At 43.7% G+C, this 17,900-nt stretch overlaps 1 protein-coding gene across 3 annotated transcripts in view; it reads right to left on the reverse strand.

The window, feature by feature from the left end:
* Positions 1-406: 406 nt before the first annotated feature.
* The window catches only part of CUL2 (cullin 2), a 92,772-nt gene continuing 75,278 nt past the window's right edge, over positions 407-17,900 (reverse strand). For all 3 annotated transcript variants that reach the window (XM_056519483.1, XM_056519484.1, XM_056519482.1), the window contains 2 exons: positions 16,351-16,467; positions 407-727 (listed from right to left, as the gene is read on the reverse strand). In XM_056519483.1, the coding sequence (XP_056375458.1) occupies positions 596-727; positions 16,351-16,467 (249 nt within the window). In that variant the 3' untranslated portion in view covers positions 407-595. The remainder of the gene's footprint in view (positions 728-16,350; positions 16,468-17,900) is intronic.

Below are 17,900 nucleotides of genomic sequence, written 5' to 3' on the forward strand. Positions count from 1 at the left end.
GGTGAACTCAAGGACCGTCCCTGGCATCTGGAGAGAGTTCTCTCGATACACGGTACATGTCTTTATTTTTTAATCGGACAAGCAGCGATATCACGTTTGTTGTTTTGTACATTTTAAAGTAGATACAATTATAAGGTTATTTTCTTTTAATATTACAATATTATTTCGTTTTGACTTTAGGTCTTTTAAGATACATTTAAAAAAAAAAAAAAAACACAACTGCAATCGTGTTGAGGAAGGTGAAAGTGGGGGGAAAAACAAAAACAAAACAAAAAAACAAAACAACTAAATTACCCAACCAAAATATGAAATTAAAAATAAAATAAAAAACCCAAAATAAATTCCACATTCCAGAAATACTTCACTCATTCGTTTTAGTAGAGTTGTAAGAAATGTTACAACGGCATGAGCTTGAAATATTTATAGGCATTTTCACTGACACTCATGACGTGGCACTGGTGATGTTGTAAACAGCAGAAAAACAGGGACTGCCAAGGTGATAGAAAATGGAGCCATAGGCCTGCTTCTCCCAACAGGAACACACCAAACAGTGATGTGATGACTTCCCCCTATACACACCGACGGGATGACAGCATCATGCTACGTAACTGTATTCATCTGCCGAGGCCTGGCTGCGCTCTATGTACTGCTTGTCTATGAGGACCTCAATGCACTTCTTTATCATACTGATGCTTGGGTTGAATCGCGCTCTGGACTGGCTGATGACCTGAGAAGGGAGAGAAACAGATTATTAGTCAATGTGAGCAGTAGTAGGTCAACGTATGGGAATTATATGGGAAATTCTGTTCTAGGTAATGACAGGTTCTAGATCTCTGATCTGCACATTCTTTTTTACCATATCCACACCCCATAGTGAAGTCAATAAGGCCATAACCGAAGCATAACATTTACTAATATCCTGATAAAAAAAGGAGATACAATAATAAGTACAGATATATGACCTATAGTTAAAGGGGTACTCCAGTGGAAAACTCTTTATTTTTTAAACAGATTTGTAAATTACTTCTATAAAAAAATCTTAATCCTTCCAGTACTTGTTAGCTGCTGAATACTACATAGGAAATTCTTTGCTTTTTGGAACACAGAGCTCTCATGAGCACAGTGCTCTCTGCTGACATCTCTGTCCATTTTAGGAACTGTCCAGAGCAGCGTATGTTTGCTATGGGGATTTTCTCCTACTCTGGGCAATTCTTAAAATGGACAGAGATGTCAGCAGAGAGCACTGTGCTCATGAGAGCTCTGTGTTCCAAAAAGAAAAGAATTTTCTCTATAGTAGTCAGCAGCTAATAAGTACTGGAAGGATTGAGATTTTTTTAATAGAAGTAATTTACAAATCTGTTTAACTTTCTGGCAACAGTTGATAAAAATTTTTTTAAAAAATAAAGTTTTCCACCGGAGTACCCCTTTAAATTGTTGTGGATTTGTTGGGTACAAGTTTTTTTTTAGGTGTTTTTTTGCTTCTGTGATTTTGTTTCCCTTGCGCATTAACACATTACTGGCATCTGTATATTGGTGATTACTGTGATTTCTCAATAAGGCCATGACGCACGTTTGGCATATGCATTGGTAAATCTACTGAATAATACACTGAAGGTAGCAATAGTCCTTCTCATTCAACTACTGGAGTGGTAAGTATTGGCATGGCTTTTTTTTTTTTTACTGTATGTGCACTTTTCTATACAGTGGGCCACTGCAAAAAAAAAAAAAAAAAAAAAAAACATTTACCGTAGAGTGATTTTTTTTGCATTGTGGCCAATGGCCAACATATGTCACCACATGGCATTACAATGGCATACACCAGATAAGACTGCCAGCGTGGTGGTGAATGCAGTCGAAGATGCTCTCCTAGGATGGACAATGTGGTTGTAGGGGGATTGCCAACAGGATTATTGTGCTGTGTAAATAAGCCTCCTCTGATCTGTGTGTTCCAGAGGCTTAAACACTGACTAAGGTTTAGGGATTTGGCAGTGTACTGCCAGCTTAGTCATGGGTTTCTATGCCAGTTTGCTCTATCAGTCTGCTTGTGTTGGATAGATACACAGTATATGGCAGTAAGAGAGTTTATAATTACTCAATGTTTGTATTTGTCTTTGCGCCCACAGTGCTGCAGTATTTTTTACATGTTTGTAAGCTTATACATAGACATACATATTGATATCAGAATGAACATCACAATTACCACGTGCTCCAAAATACCCACCTTTCCAAAGTTCTTTCGACAGAAATAAAAAAATAGATGTAAACAAAGATTATGGCTACGTGCACACAATGCTTTCACCATACGCTGGGGTATACGTCGGCAGGCTGTACAAGAAATGGTGCCAACATATACTGCAGCATGCTCCCAATTGGCTGATTGAGTTTAATGGAGTTCCATAGTCAATGAGTGACTACACTTGGCCAGAAAGGACACAATAATTTACTGGTACTGAAAAGCATGGCCTGCTACACTACTAAGTCCAGAAAATTAACCTATATGGTCAGAAAATGGGTCAAATGTAGCCACTAGGTGACCATGTCACTCCATTACAGGGAACCAATCATCAGATTATACCCTATATTACGCTTGGAAAAGCATTATATAAGGTAAAATCTTTATCCTCACCATCCCTGGGGGCGCTCCTGCCCCCAGGGATGGTGAGGATATGAAGTTATAAACTAGTCACCGCCACGGCCATAAGTAGTCCCCTGGGTGGGGGGCTCCACTCACCTAGTCCGATGCATACCATAGGTGTAACATTTTGTTCAGAATACTCGGAGCCAGAGGCCGTGATCATGATGTCATGACCACGCCCCCTCAGTTCATGTTTATGGGAGAGGGCGTGGTGGCCGACACGCCCCTCCCATAGACATGAATGAAGGGGGTGTGGTGTCACAAGGTGGCGTGGCAGTGACGGCACAACCACTGCTGCAGGAATCCAGTGTTTGTTTAGAACGTTGGGTGCTACAGGAGATTGCAGGGGGGCCCCAGCAATCAGACATCTTATCCCCTATCATTTGGATAGGGGATAAGATGTCTAGCAGCGGAGTACCCCTCTTTAAAGGCTTTGTCTGAATAGAACAATCTATTTTGCTTAATTGGGTCTTAAATTGAAGGAGATTCTATTAGCCAGAACAGAACCTACTAAAGGGCTTAGTACAACCAGATCTAAACTGGTGGATCAATCGCTTCAATAGGCGCTGGGTAATACACCAGTACAGGGAAAATGTGCGGTCACCCACAGTCTTATTCGGCAATATCTTCTGATGGGTTCTGGCAGGTAGACTTTGAACAATTATCTGCTTGCTGAAAGAAGTTGGAGAATTAAGGGGGGGAAGGGTGACCCTGATGTTACAAAACCATTAACGAGGCAATCAAAAGGAAAATATTTATTATGTATTCATTAGTGATCGACAGACAGACCCCCTTCAATCTAACATTGATCACCTATCTATAAGTGACCAAAGAAGTGTCCCAGCAGTCAGGCCCCTTCTGATCTAATATTTATCACCAATCCATTGGTGATAAGAGGAGTTCCCAGAAAGACATCACTCTGATGTAACATCTATCCCCCATCTAGTAGACTAGTAACAAATAAAAGTGCAGTTTTTCTCTAAGGTTGCTTCTAAGGCCCCTTTCACACTTTAATCTGCTTGGGGAACTGAATTTAAAGGGGAACTCCGATGGAGGAAAAAAAAATATTTCAAACCAACTGGTGCCAGAAGGTTAAACAGATTTGTAAATTATTTCTATTTAGAAATCTTAATCCTTCCAGTACTTATCAGCTGCTGTGTACTACAGACAAATTTGCATGCACTATTTCTCCCGTTACAAAATAACGTCTGTTATTAAAGGGGTACTCCGCCCCTAGACATCTTATCCCCTATCCAAAGGATAGGGGATAAGATGTCCGATCGCCGGGGTCCCGCTGCTGAGGACCCCGGGGATCGCTGCTACAGCACCCCGCTATCATTACTGCGCAGAGCAAGATTGCTCTGCACGTAATGACGGGCAATACAGGGGCCGGAGCATCATTACATCACGGCTCCGCCCCTCGTGACGTCACGGCCCGCCCCCGTCAATACAAGTCTATGGGAGGGGGGGGTGGCGGTCGTCACGCCCCCTGCCATAGACTTGCATTAAGGGGACTGTGTATCGCCCGTCAATACGCACAGAGCGAACTCGCTCTGTGCAGTAATGATGGCGGGGTGCCGCAGCGACGATCCCCGGGGTCCCCAGCAGCGGGACCGCGGCGATCTAACATCTTACTCCCTATCCTTTGGATAGGGGATAAGATGCCAGGGGCGGAGTACCCCTTTAATAAAGGGCTATGACGAGTTAAAAAAGGTCATGTAAAAATCCCATAGACTATAATGGGATTTTGTAACAGCCGTTTAATGCCCGTTTTTAATGGTTTTATTAACGGGTCATAACGGATCTTTGAAACTGACATTTTTATAGTGTGAAAGCAGCCTAAAATGAGAAGCTGTCATTCTTTTCCTTTCTTTCTGATCCACTCCGAGGCTTGGAGTAATCACAAACGGTGATACCGCCCCATCTGGTGACACTGCAGACTGTATAAGTTATATAAGTGGATATAATCACTGTATTACAGTGTTTCCCAACCAGGGTGCCTCCAGCTGTTGCAAAACTACAACTCCCAGCATGCCCGGACAGCCGTTGGCTGTCCGGGCATGCTGGGAGTTGTAGTTTTGCAACAGCTGGAGGCCCCCTGTCTGGGAAGCTGTATTATATGGCCACTCACTGCAGGAGGAGGACATCATGTGCTGGCTGTGGGCTATGGAGATGCAGTTAGTGAATATTTGATGAGAGTTATGTCTTGTTCATGGAGTATTAGAGTGATGGGTTATGTAATGAATTCAGAATGAGAGCTTCTCCACACCATACATGTGATCATAGATTAGTGGAGAGTGGAGATGGGATCCTATCCAGGTGAACAGGTATCTGCTGCAAGTCTGAATTTCCATTTTTTATGTTTAATGGTATAAGACATAGGAGTTTAAAGGAAAACGGTCAGCTTTCTCCCCCCGCACTAACCAGCGGTACTGGCTGGTAGTGCGGGGGACGCTGATCAGTTTGATGCTTACTGTGCCCGGATCCGCCGTAATCTTCTATTTTCGGTATATGCTAATGAGTTGCTAACTGGCACCGGCCAGGCTAACTGGCACTCTGACGTCACCGGCCGCAGCGCCGCCCAGCTCATCAATATTCCTCCCCTCCCTCCACCTCTCCCTCTTCTCCCTGCTCTGTAATGAAGAGAGAGGGGAGGAATATTGATCAGCTGGGCGGCGCTGTGGCAGACGGCACTGACGTCAGAGTGCCAGTTAGCCCGGCCGGTGCCAGTTAGCAACTCATTAGCATATACCAAAAATAGAAGATTACAGCAGAACGGCGTGGCGGATCCAGGCACAGTAAGCATGAAACTGATCAGCGTCCCCCTGCACTACCAGCCAGTACCACTGGTTAGTGCAGGCGGAGAAAGCTGACAGTTTTCCTTTAATTTACCAAATTGTAATGCGAGAAAGAATAAAGTAGATCTTTCCCTAATATATATGTAGGGTCAGAAAGTATAGGGACAGGTCCCTTATCTTCGATTAGCCCAAACAGCACAGATAAATACTGGATCAGATTTACAGGGGATGCTGCGCCAGAATTTTGATTCCAACTGCAACATTTATTCTTCACAGTGCCCCATTAAGAATAGTTAAAGGGGTACTCCGGTGGAAAATGAACTGGTGCCAGAAAGTTAAAAAGATTTGTAAATTACTTCCATTTGAAAATCTTAATCCTTTCCGTACTTATTAGCAGCTGTATGCTACAGAGGAAATTATTTACTTTTTTGAATTTCTTTTTTTTGTCTTGTCCATAGTGTTCTCTGCTGACACCTCTGTCCAGAGTAGCATAGGTTTGCTATGGGGATTTTCTCCTGCTCTGGACAGTTCCTGATACGGGCATAAGGTGTCAGCAGAGAGCACTGTGGACAAGACAAAAAAAGAAATTCAAAAAGAAAAGAATTTCCTCTGTAGCATACAGCTGCTAATAAGTACTGGAAGGGTAAATATTTTTTAATATACGTAATCCACAAATCTGTTTAACGTTCTGGCACCAGTTAATAAAAAAAAAAATAATGTTTTCCACCGGAGTACCCCTTTAAAAATCCTCGCTCAACAAGGGGACATGACTGAGCAGAAAAGGTGTGTGGCCTAAAATGCTATGCTGTGCGCCAAAAGTAAAGCCAGCTTATAGATGGTCTAAACTCAGACTAGACAGTGCAAACTTAAACTAGACCAGTGGACTGAACCTGTGGCTCTCCAGCTGTTGAGTAACTATAACTCTCAGCATGCCTGGTCAGCCTTTAGCTGTATGGGCACACAGGGACTTCTAGTTCTGCAACAGCTGGAGAGCCACAGGTTAAAGTCCACTGTACTAGACAGCATAAAGACGCACCAGATTGTTTACACAGCTTGAACCAATGTGATCGCCAAATTTCTGTCTAATTTACATGGTCGAATAACTCTGTCCCGTGGTGTAATTTGGCTCCTTACAGCAGTGATGCATGAGCTGCCACAGATACATTGATATGTGGAAGGCCCCTATTACTGCTGGCAGAGGTGGGGAGAGCGCCCCCTTTCAGACAACAATGGACATATAGTGAATAGTAAAGTTAAAGGAAATTCCTATTGCTATGGAAATAATTTGCACATATGTAAGGGGGCAAACTGACATTTAAATCAGTGGATTTACCACATATAGGGGAATTCTTTCAAATTTTGTACAGCAGATAAAAGGGTAACTCCAATGGGAAAAAAAAAGTTCTCAAACCAACTGGAGCCAGAAAGTTACACAGATTAATCCTTCCAGTGCTTGTCAGCTGCTGTATACTACAGATAAATTTGTGAAGTTCTTTCCAGTCTGACCACAGTGCTCTCTGCTGCCACCTCTGTCTATGACAGGAACTGTCCAGTAGGAGAGGTTTTCTATGGGGATATGATTCTAATCTGGACAGTTCCTGACACGGACAGAGGTGTCAGCAGAGAGTACTGTGGTCAGACTGGAAAGAACTTCACAATTTCCTCTGTAGTATTCAGCGGCTGATAAGTACTGGAAGGATTAAGATTTTTAAATAGGAGTAATTTACAGATCTGTTTAACTTTCTGGCACAAGTTGATTTGATAACATTTGTTTCCCACTTGTTTCCACCAGGGTTCCCCTTTAACTTTATAGATGATGTCCCCTGTGGGGGAAAAGCAGAGCTAATTTCTTTCCAAAACAGTTCCAGGTCTGTCCCCAGGTTGGGTGTAGTATTACAACTTCAAAGAAACTGAGCTGCAGAACCACACCCAGCCTGGAGACAGACGGGGAACGTTTTTTGAAAGAAATTAGCTCTGTTTTTTGTATTCCTGGATAACCCAGGACCACTAATAATTCACAATCGCAGTGGGACGCAGGGGTGATATGTGCTGGATTGTCAATTTTTGACATATCGGAGCAACATGTCAAAAGTTTTTTGTTTTTTTTAATCGAACTGGGCTCCATGCCATGACTAAGGGCCAGACCAACCCGAAACATGTCAGCGTTTTTTTTTTTTGTTTTTTTTTTATGTTAGTGTTAAGTATGTGGCTCTTTGAATTAAAGAATAAAGCATTCCATTTAACCACACAGACAAGATGGATTTTCTATTGTGGATGTGGACTTGTACGTAAGTCCTGGGACGCTGATGGCCTGTCTGTGCTCCAGTGTGGCACTGAGGAGGTGTGAGCTGTTTCTTATTTTTTCCTAGGTTTCCAAACTGTTGACCTCCAGCTGGTGTAAAACTACAACTCCCAGCATGCCCGGACAGCCAATGGCTGTCCGGGCATGCTGGTAGTTGTAGTTTTGCAACAGCTGGAGGTACACCGTTTTTTAGACCACTGTCATATGGGAACACTATATTAAAGGAGAACTGTAGCACAATATAACTTATCCCCTATCTGAAGGATCGCGGGGGCCCAACCGCTGGTACCCCCGCGATCTCCTGTATGGGGCCGCAGCAGCGCACAGGAAGGGTGCGTTTCGTCCCCCGCATGACGTGGCAGTTGACATGCCCCCTCTACATAGAGGGAGCGTGTCTTCTGCGGCTTCCTGCTGGGGACGACACAGCGCTTTCTGCAGACTTCCCATACAGGAGATCATGGGGGGGGGCGCAGCTGTCAGACCCCCCGCGATCTCTAACTTATATATAAATTATATTGCACTACAGTTCTCCTTTAACATGGAGAATGGCATTACGAAGCGGTCAGTCCATTTACACATTTTCAGGAGGAATAACAGAGAAGACGTGCTCCAGACATTTTATGGCAAATCCAGGTACTTTGCTAAACCAAACACGTCAGGATTGCTGACAGGTCTTCTTTAAGGAACTGACAGATGTGGACAACAGAATTATTTTAGAAGAAAATGCGGAAAAAACCTAAAAGCAAATGACCAAAGTCAGGATTGCTGGGGAAGAACTGATAAGTCGTGCTTTTAATCCTTGATATGCATTTCATCTTGCTCAGCACATGCACATATTCATTTGTAGCCACTTCCCAACACGCCTGCTATCTGTGATAAGGTATGGCGGAGAGCGCTGTGAAATGTAAAAGGCGGGGATGTAAGAGCTGATTATTGATGCAGGGTGTAGCCATGCAAGAAACACAAATCTACAGACACACAGGCAAGGACCGGAAAAACATTCAAGCAATGTGTTTGTCGAAACGTGCGAATGGTCACGTCCCACTAAATAAAGCATCCAGGCATTTACTGCCCTTGGTGGCACGGATGTCCTTTGGGATCGGACAGCTCGTTATGTAATGATTATCATATCCCCTCTCTAGGGATAAGATCTTATGTGATCTTTTTCCCAGAAAACATAATTTTCTAAAAAGGAAAGAATCAAAGCATTCAGTCATGAGAAGCATAAAAGATTTCTTTGCTGCGTTCATTTCAGTGGGAGCTGAGCTGCAGTAACACAGCACGGCCACTACTGAATGCATGGAGCTGTCTGCTTCTGGCTCTGTTCATTGTATATATGGCCGCCATGGCTGTTCCTGGAAAACTCTTAACACAATCTCTGTGTATATATATATATATATATATCTGTATTTTTCTATGAAGATGTGCTATCCGCTAAGCCAGGGGTACTCAACTTCTTTAAGGATGCGTCTGCTTATCCAGCTTTACCATCAGGTGAAGGTCTGAGATGAACACTAAGGCTTAGTGACCATACTGCCATGCAAAAAAAGAGGTGCTTTCTTTTGCGGAAAATTATAATTATCCTAATAATAGGTCACATATCATAATAATAAGTGCTTTGGCCTCTACTAGTCAGGTCTGGCGACCGCAGAACGATGCAGGCAGCGTTAAAGATCAAAAAATAACTTATCCCCTATCCACAGTATAGGGAATCAGTAGCTGATTGGCGGAGGCCTGACCGCTGGGGCGCCCCGCGATCACCGGGACAGGACCCAGTGCTCAGTGAGGAGCGCACGCGCACCCATAGAAATTAATAGAGAGCACCGGGGTCCTGTCCCACTTACGTGGGGGGCCCAAGAGGTCGGAGCCCCAAATATCACCTACTTATCCCCTATCCTGTTAATAGAAGATAAGTTATTTTTTGTCAGAGTACTCCTTTAATTGTACTGTATGCATCATAGGGGAAGCCCTGGGACCAGAGTGTGTTTTAATGGGGTTATCCAGTTATATTTATTTTCTAACCAATGTGCCCGGGCTGTCGAAAAAAAAAAAGCTTCTACATACCTTCCTCCCTCCCTTGTGGCCTCAGTCATCTGCGCTCAGTGTCAGTCAGTCAATCACTGGCCGTAGCATTGTCCTATTGTCAGTGAAGTGCCGTGCTGTGGAGACTGGGCACCAATACCAGTGGCTATTAGGTTGTGAAGGAGGAAAGTAGAAGCTTTTTTTTTTTGCTTCATTATACAGACTGGACACATTGGTTAGAAAAAACTTATCACGTCAGATGAGTAACCCTGCTGTATACAATAACGTAATCTTGCTATGCTTTTGTATACAGCATATTGAAACATAGTAAAGTGGAAACCAGCTGAACCTAAAACACAAAAATACAGTGTGAATCTGGCCTAAAAGGGAATTGACTTTTTCCTTTTAATTTTAGTGGTATTTAATAACTGCTTTATTTTACTTACTTATACAGGGGCCAGGAGTAATCTGGGTTGGTATAAACTGACTTATCCTGGCAACCCTTCGTATACAGATCACAGATGATATTTTTCTAATGCATTAATAGCAGTGGTCCCTATACAGAGGATTGTTGGGGGAGACACAGGTCTTGTCCTACATCCTGTTCCTCCTCTGCAGGTCATTGCTCTGTTGGAATCTGACAGTGACTGCGGGAAGAAAGCTTCATGCCTTCAGCTGGCCATCAGTACTTAGCACCATTCATATTGGTTCATATTGAGCTCTGTGTTTAGTGATTTATGTGAGCGCGTGATGGTTCCAGCTCCCCGCACTTCAGGAGGGTTGGGCTGACACACTGACAGTCCCACCTCTTTAATGGTAGATCGCTGTGCAGAGCAATCTGCCATTAAACCTACCACTGTATATATGCCCTGGCTGCATCGGCAACCAGAACATATATCTCTATACTAGGTAAGTGTTTTTTGAAGTGCAGCATACCTTCCTCATCCTGATTGCTGCAGTCTCTGGTGCACTTCACAATGAGATAGCTGAAGAGAGTGAGAAGGGATTGGATGAAAAAATATCTGCCCCACTCCTGATCTCCCGTTCTCGATGCCCTGCAAACAGCTGTATAAGATGTCAAAAGAATTGATTCCATGTCTGCTCTGTGTCAGTAAGTGGGCTGAAGATTTTGTGCCGGAAATTGTAGAAACAGCACATATCGCAGCTTATAGGGACGGACAACTGGCATTCGCGATCCTATAATTGAGGACCCCTGCACTAAGCCATTGGGCAGCTCATATTGATTTTGGAACAGCCCCACAGAAAATGAAGCCCCCTAGTCTACTGTCAAGTTCTTAGAATGAATATTTCATATGCCAGTTATAGGTTCTGATCTTGTAAGGGTTCTTTTTTCTAAATGCTTTTGATTTAGGTGTGATTAATATAAAGCATTTCCACCACATGAGGCCGTACCATAAAGAGTCCCCATGGGGTGAAGATGATATTGGGGTTAATTGCATTAGCAACCAAATTGTTAGGTGTCGAGTTAATTTTGGTTTTAACTAGATTTATTTATTTATTTATTTAAGATGTATAGAAATTAAAGGTGAAGCATGCACATAGTAGTATACACACACCTCTACGAGACGACCAACAAAAATTGAACACTAAAAATCCGGTCTTGGTAAGTGTGTGGTCTTCTCAATTAGATGGTCTCTTGGAGAGGTTTCACTGTACGTGCTGGTGTTGTATGACCAGCTCCAAATGTTTCAGCAGGTTCACAATACCACAAAAGCCCATATAAAGGACATCCATAGAAATCACCACCTGCTTCTAGTGTACTTGGATTAGATTTCAATAAATTGCTCACATATCCAGTGCAGTTTTCTATGGCTTTCATGCTCACTGGTACAGAAGTTATATCATCACGTTTCCCAGCAGTGCAGCACAACGATATACACTGCTCAAAAAAATAAAGGGAACACTAAGATAACACATCCTACATCCGAATGAATGAACTAATTGTATGAAATACTTTCCTCTTTACATAGTTGAATGTGCTAAAAACAAAATCCCACAAACATTATCAATGGAAATCAAATTTATCAACCCATGGAGGTCTGGATATGGAGTCACACTCAAAAGTGGAAAACCACACTACAGGCTGATCCAACTTTATGTAATGTCCTTAAAACAAGTCACAATGAGGCTCAGTAGTGTGTGTGGCCTCCACGTGCCTGTATGACCTCCCTACAATGCCTAGGCATACTCCTGATGAGGTGGTGGATGGTCTGCTGAGGGATGTCCTCCCAGACCTGGATTAAAGCATCCGCCAACTCCTGGACAGTCTGTGGTGCAACGTGGCGTTGGTGCATGGAGCGAGACATGATGTCCCAGATGTGCTCAATCGGATTCAGGTCTGGGGAACGGACAGGTCAGTCCATAGCATCAATGCCTTCCTCTTGCAGGAACTGCTGACACGCTCCAGCCACATGAGGTTTAGCATTGTCTTGTATTAGGAGGAACCCAGGGCCAACCGCACCAGCATATGGTCTCACAAGGGGTCTGAGGATCTCATCTCGGTACCTAATGGCAGTCAGGCTACCTCTGGCAAGCACATGGAGGGCTGTGCAGCCCCCCCAAAGAAATGCCACCCCACAGCATTACTGACCCACCGCCAAACCGGTCATGCTGGAGGATGTTGCAGGCAGCAGAACGTTCTCCACCACGTCTGCAGACTCTGTCATGTCTGTCACATGTGCTCAGTGTGAACCTGCTTTCATCTGTGAAGAGCGCCAGTGGCGAATTTGGCAATCTTGGTGTTCTCTGGCAAATGCCAAACGTCCTGCACGGTGTTGGCATGTAAGCACAACCCCCACCTGTGGATGTCGGGTTCTCATACCACCCACATGGAGTCTGTTTCTGACCGTTTGAGGGGAACCATGCACATTTTTGGCCTACTGAGGTCATTTTGCAGGGCTCTGGCAGTGCTCCTCCTAGCACAAAGGCGGAGGTAGCGGTCCTGCTGCTTGGTTGTTGCCCTCCTATGACCTCCTCCACGTCTCCTGATGTACTGGTCTGTCTCCTGGTAGCGCCTCCATGCTCTGGACACTACGCTGAAAAACACAGCAAACCTTCTTGCCACAGCTCGCATTGATGTGCCATCCTGGATAAGCTGCACTACTTGAGCCACTTGTGTGGGTTGTAGATTCCATCTCATGCTACCACTAGAGTGAAAGCACCGCCAGCATTAAAAAGTGACCAAAACATCAGCCAGGAAGCATAGGAACTGAGAAGTGGTCTGTAGCCACTACCAGAAGAACCACTGCCTATAATTTCCACCTGTTGTCTGTTCCATTTGCACAACAGCATGTGAAATTGATTGTCAATCAGTGTTGCTTCCTGAGCGGACAGTGGGATTTCACAGAAGTGTGAATGACTACATTACTTCTACATTGTGTTGTTTAATTGTTCCCTTTATTTTTTTGGGCAGTGTAATAGAGAACCGGGAGGGAGCACATTCCAATGCTATAGTTTTTAACATGGAATTACTACTGTCACAGAAGACTGATGGTAGTATTTCTGCCACAGTATCTGTTTTTTAATTTTTTATCTTCGGGTATATATATATAGGTTTATCCCAAGCATGCTTACGTGCACTTACTGTGGATGTGCCTCTAACTTTCAATTGCAAAAAAAAGACAAACAGGACTCTAAAAGGGTTTCTGTTGTTTCAAAAGGTGAGACCGGAGCAAGGCTTTTGCGAGCAGTACAAAGATTGTATTTCCTCTCTTGGTTGCTAGTCCAATCACAGCAAATTACCTACTCCTCTTTGCTATCCCAGGACATAGTGCTGGTGAAAAAGAACCGCATTGAACAAGCTGGCATTTGTGCTGGGTAGTTTACATAGTACACTTCTATAGATGGCATGTGGAGGACAAAGCTGTTACTGATTCATTGGTGCATCAAGGTGCTATGTGAGCAAACATGAAAAAACAGCAGCAGCACAGCAAGGAAGGGGTTATAATAAGTACTGAAAAGCTGCTGCTGAGAAGAGAGAGAAGCCTTGATTTACCTTAAATGGACAGAGCAAGTTCGCTGGAGAATTGATACAGCTTGCAGATACTTTTCTTCTCTCATGCACAGAGCAAATGCTAAGAGCCTGCCCCAATTCCTGTGTTCCCTCTTGCTGAGGCTGTTAATAGAAATGTTTTGGAACTACCAACAGGCAAGGGACACACGATTCTACAAAATGGAGACATCTTGTGGCCAAGACTTTAAAGATGATTTTATGAGGTATGAAGCCATTTTTGGTAAATTACTTGGTTTACAGAAATGTTGGGAATTACAAGAGTTATCACTAGAAGCAAGTCCTTTGAAATGACAATGTAATTTTCTGACTGTTCAGTTCCTTATTTGTGTACATTAAAGGCTAATCTGAAGTTAGTGGTGTCATGGGACAGGACTGTAAATAATTCTACCTAAAAAAAAGGAAATTGGCATAACATTCAATTATTCTTCTGATTACAGATAACCCCTCCGCTTCTATCACTTATGTGCAGACACAGTAGCGGGTCTGTGGTAGAATTAGAAGAAGAATGTCAGATCATCTCAAGTGGAAAACAAGGTTATGTAAACTCGCATAGAGCTGCCAATAGGCAGTTTTGTCTGCAAATTTTTTTTTTTAAATCTAAAATTGGGTTTGGTAAAACCAGATCATCCAGTTTGGGGACCAGTCTTGCAATACGATCTTGTAATACAAAGCTATGAATGATCTTCAAACATAAGCAAATGCCAAGGTATGGACATAACATAAATATTACACAGAGGTCAGGATTTTGTGTATTGCTCCGCTCCATTGGGAAGCAGCTGTGAGTTTTGTCTACCTTTGCAATCAAAGTGAAAAGTAAATTTGCACTAGTTCCTAAGTTAAAGGGGTACTCCGGCCCTAAGACATCTTATCCCCTATCCAAAGGATGGGGCATAAGATGTCTGATCGCAGGGGTCCCGCTGCTGGGGACCCCCGCAATCTGTCATGCAGTCACGGCCATCACACCCCCTCTCTTAGAATTGGATTGAGGGGGTGGGGCGTGACGTCACAATACTCCGGCCCCATGGTCGTGAGGCTTCAGACTCAGAGCCGCCAGCGCTGCATGCAGCTCACACAGGTGGGTGCAGCATGAGAGATTGTGCGGGTCCCCAGCGGCGGGACCCCAGCGATCAGACATCTTATCCCCTATCCTTTGGATAGGGGATAAGATGTATTCGGGCCGGAGTACCCCTTTAAAGACAAGTGGCAATAACCTATACATCAGTTTGGGTGAGGATTGCTGATCACATACCTGTTTACAGCATGAAAATATCACCCTCCAAATCCCACCTTCCCTCATAAACTGCAGGGGCAGTCCCTCCCCCTTCCCAAAAATTTTTAAACACAGCCTTTTGGATGCAACCTGTCCTATCACTAGGGCTGGAATGAACCCAGATTTCTGTGTGACTTCTGTTCAATCCAGTGACGATCCTCTCTAATGCAAGCAAATAGGGTTTCCACAACTGTATAAAGTGGAAATCTTCTGCATGGATTTCAATCGTAAGCAAATAAACGAGATGTCACTTATATGTAGTGGATTTTGCACAGGAAATAATGTGGCAGTGTAAATTGCTCCACAGCATAAATCAGAGGGTTAGCTTTGGGGTTTTGTCCTAAAAGTCCATGTCAGATTATTATCCAACATATAAACATATCTTTATGGGTATGATAACTTTATAAAAGTGTACTTACTATTGGGAAGTCAGTACAGTGGTCCCTCAACATACGATGGTAATTTGTTGCAAACGGACCATCGTTTGTTGAAACCATCGTATGTTGAGGGATCCGTGCAATGTAAAGTATAGGACAGTGGTCTACAACCTGCTGACCTCCAGATGTTGCAAAACTACAACACCCAGCATGCCGGGACAGCCAACGGCTGTCCGGGCATGCTGGGTGTTGTAGTTTTGCAACATCTGGAGGTCCCCAGGTTGTAGACCACTGTTAGAGAAAGTTGTACTCACCTGTCCCCGCCACTCCGGACAGTCACCGCTGCCCGGGAGGTCCCAGTGCCCGGGAGGTCGCAAGGCCTCTGCTTCCCCGGCATCCTCGCTCTCCGTCGCCGCCATCACGTCGCTATGCACGCTGCTCCTATTGGATGACGGGACGGCGTGCGAAGCGACGTGATGACGACGATGGAGAGCGCCGACGATGCAGGGGATCCCGAAGAGGACGTGCCAGAGCCCCGAGGACAGGTGAGTGACCATCAACGGAGCTCACGGGGCACCGTAAACGGCTATCCGGTGGCAGCTGAAGCAGTCTGCGCTGCCGGATAGCCGTTTATGCGATGGCCCCGACATAAAAAAGCATCGTATGTTGATGCTGCCTTCAACATGCGATGGCCCCGACATAAAAAAGCATCGTATGTTGATGCTGCCTTCAACATGCGATGGCCTCTGAGAGGCCATCGCATGTTGAAACTATCGTATGTCGGGGCCATCGTAGGTCGGGGGGGTCACTGTAATTGTTTCTACCGACCTGATAAAACCATTGATGAGAACAAGGAATCTAGGAAATATGGCTACTGCCAATGTAAAAGTGAGGACACCTCCATAGTCCTTACCTCTTGTATCAATGCATTATGTCGTAGTATTTTGCGGGCTTTCATGATACGCACTATAGCAGCTTGAAGATACATTTTTCTGTCTTCATCTACAGCACTTCTGGTCTGTTCCACTTCCTACAGAGAGGAAAAAAAGTCCACAGTCAGCCAGCACTCCTCCTCATGTCTACAATTGGCGTAAAACAAGTCCTATTGGGAGCTTAAAAAGATATGTAAACCTGCTACTTGTTAGTACCTGGATGCATTTTAGTTCAGCTCCACTAGGACAGAGCTGTGATCTGTGGCTACAGTATAGTTTACAGGAAGTTGGATTATGGAGAACTGATTTCCATTACGGCAAAGGCGGAATTATTTTATTGATGAACCTATGGTATTGGTAACTAATATACAGGAGCACATTAACCTTAGTAAGGGGCGGCCTCTTTGATTATGAGCCGTCAGTATAGCTAACGCCAACAGTATGGGTCACCAAATCCAAATCTAAAAAATCATCCATCGAAAACTCATTACGTTGTCCAATTCAAGGCTGACATTATTCCAGGGAATCGAAAAACTTGGAAAGCGGAATGATTCATATGATTCAGTTTGGCAAATGTTACTGTAGGTTTGGTCAACTTTGGTCCCCAATCTTTATCACTAATCTGAAACATATCCATTCAAAATCCAAGGCACCCCTTGCATATTGCAGATTTTGGTTTGTGGGACAGACATATCCCTTGGCTATGCATTTTTTGATGGCTTAGATCCACCAGAATAAAAGACGCTCACATGGAGAAACTTATTATTCTGGCTTATAAAAGAGGACTCTTTATGATGTGCCATATGCCCCAATATGGCCCATGAACAAGGGATGGCTTCAAAAAAGACTCAATCCGCAGAAGAGTCATCTGAAAAAACGTTATGCTATGTTATAACCAATATAGCTCCCACTACAGCTCTCACCCAGCTTACTTAATAATAGCTCATATTACAAGTTATACAGCAAAACCTCCCCTGCTCCAGAATTGTACTAGGTCAACTAGGTCAGGAAAATAGTTTTTTCTTTTAATTATTATTATAAAGTGAACCTGTCATTACCACTAGTCACTGGTGTGGTCTCCTGCAGCTCCTCCCCATCCTACCATCCCAAACCCAAACAGGGAGAGATCCATTAATGATGGCAAGTGGGCTGCCAGGGAAGACCCTGAGGATTTGTGGCAGCATGAAAGTGATAAAGTGGTGCTCCCTTTAAAAATAACTAGCAAAAATCATGTTATTAGATGAGATTGGGATAAGATATTATATATATATATATATATATATATATATATATATATATATATATGGGGAAAGATTCAGTACAACTTGTATTTTATTAATTTCAATATCTGGCCATTCTCAACTTAGGAGTCCAGTAGGTAGTCTCAATCAGATATAGCTGTCAATCAATAAGTAGGACCGCCCACTGGACTCCTAATCACACAACGGACAGGGGTTAAAATTAATCAAATTAGTAGTTTTACTAAATCTTCTCCCACAGAATATATTATTCTGCTCAGCTCCCCCTTTTT

This window comes from Hyla sarda, chromosome 5, assembly GCF_029499605.1.
Source record: "Hyla sarda isolate aHylSar1 chromosome 5, aHylSar1.hap1, whole genome shotgun sequence".
NCBI lineage: Eukaryota > Metazoa > Chordata > Amphibia > Anura > Hylidae > Hyla > Hyla sarda.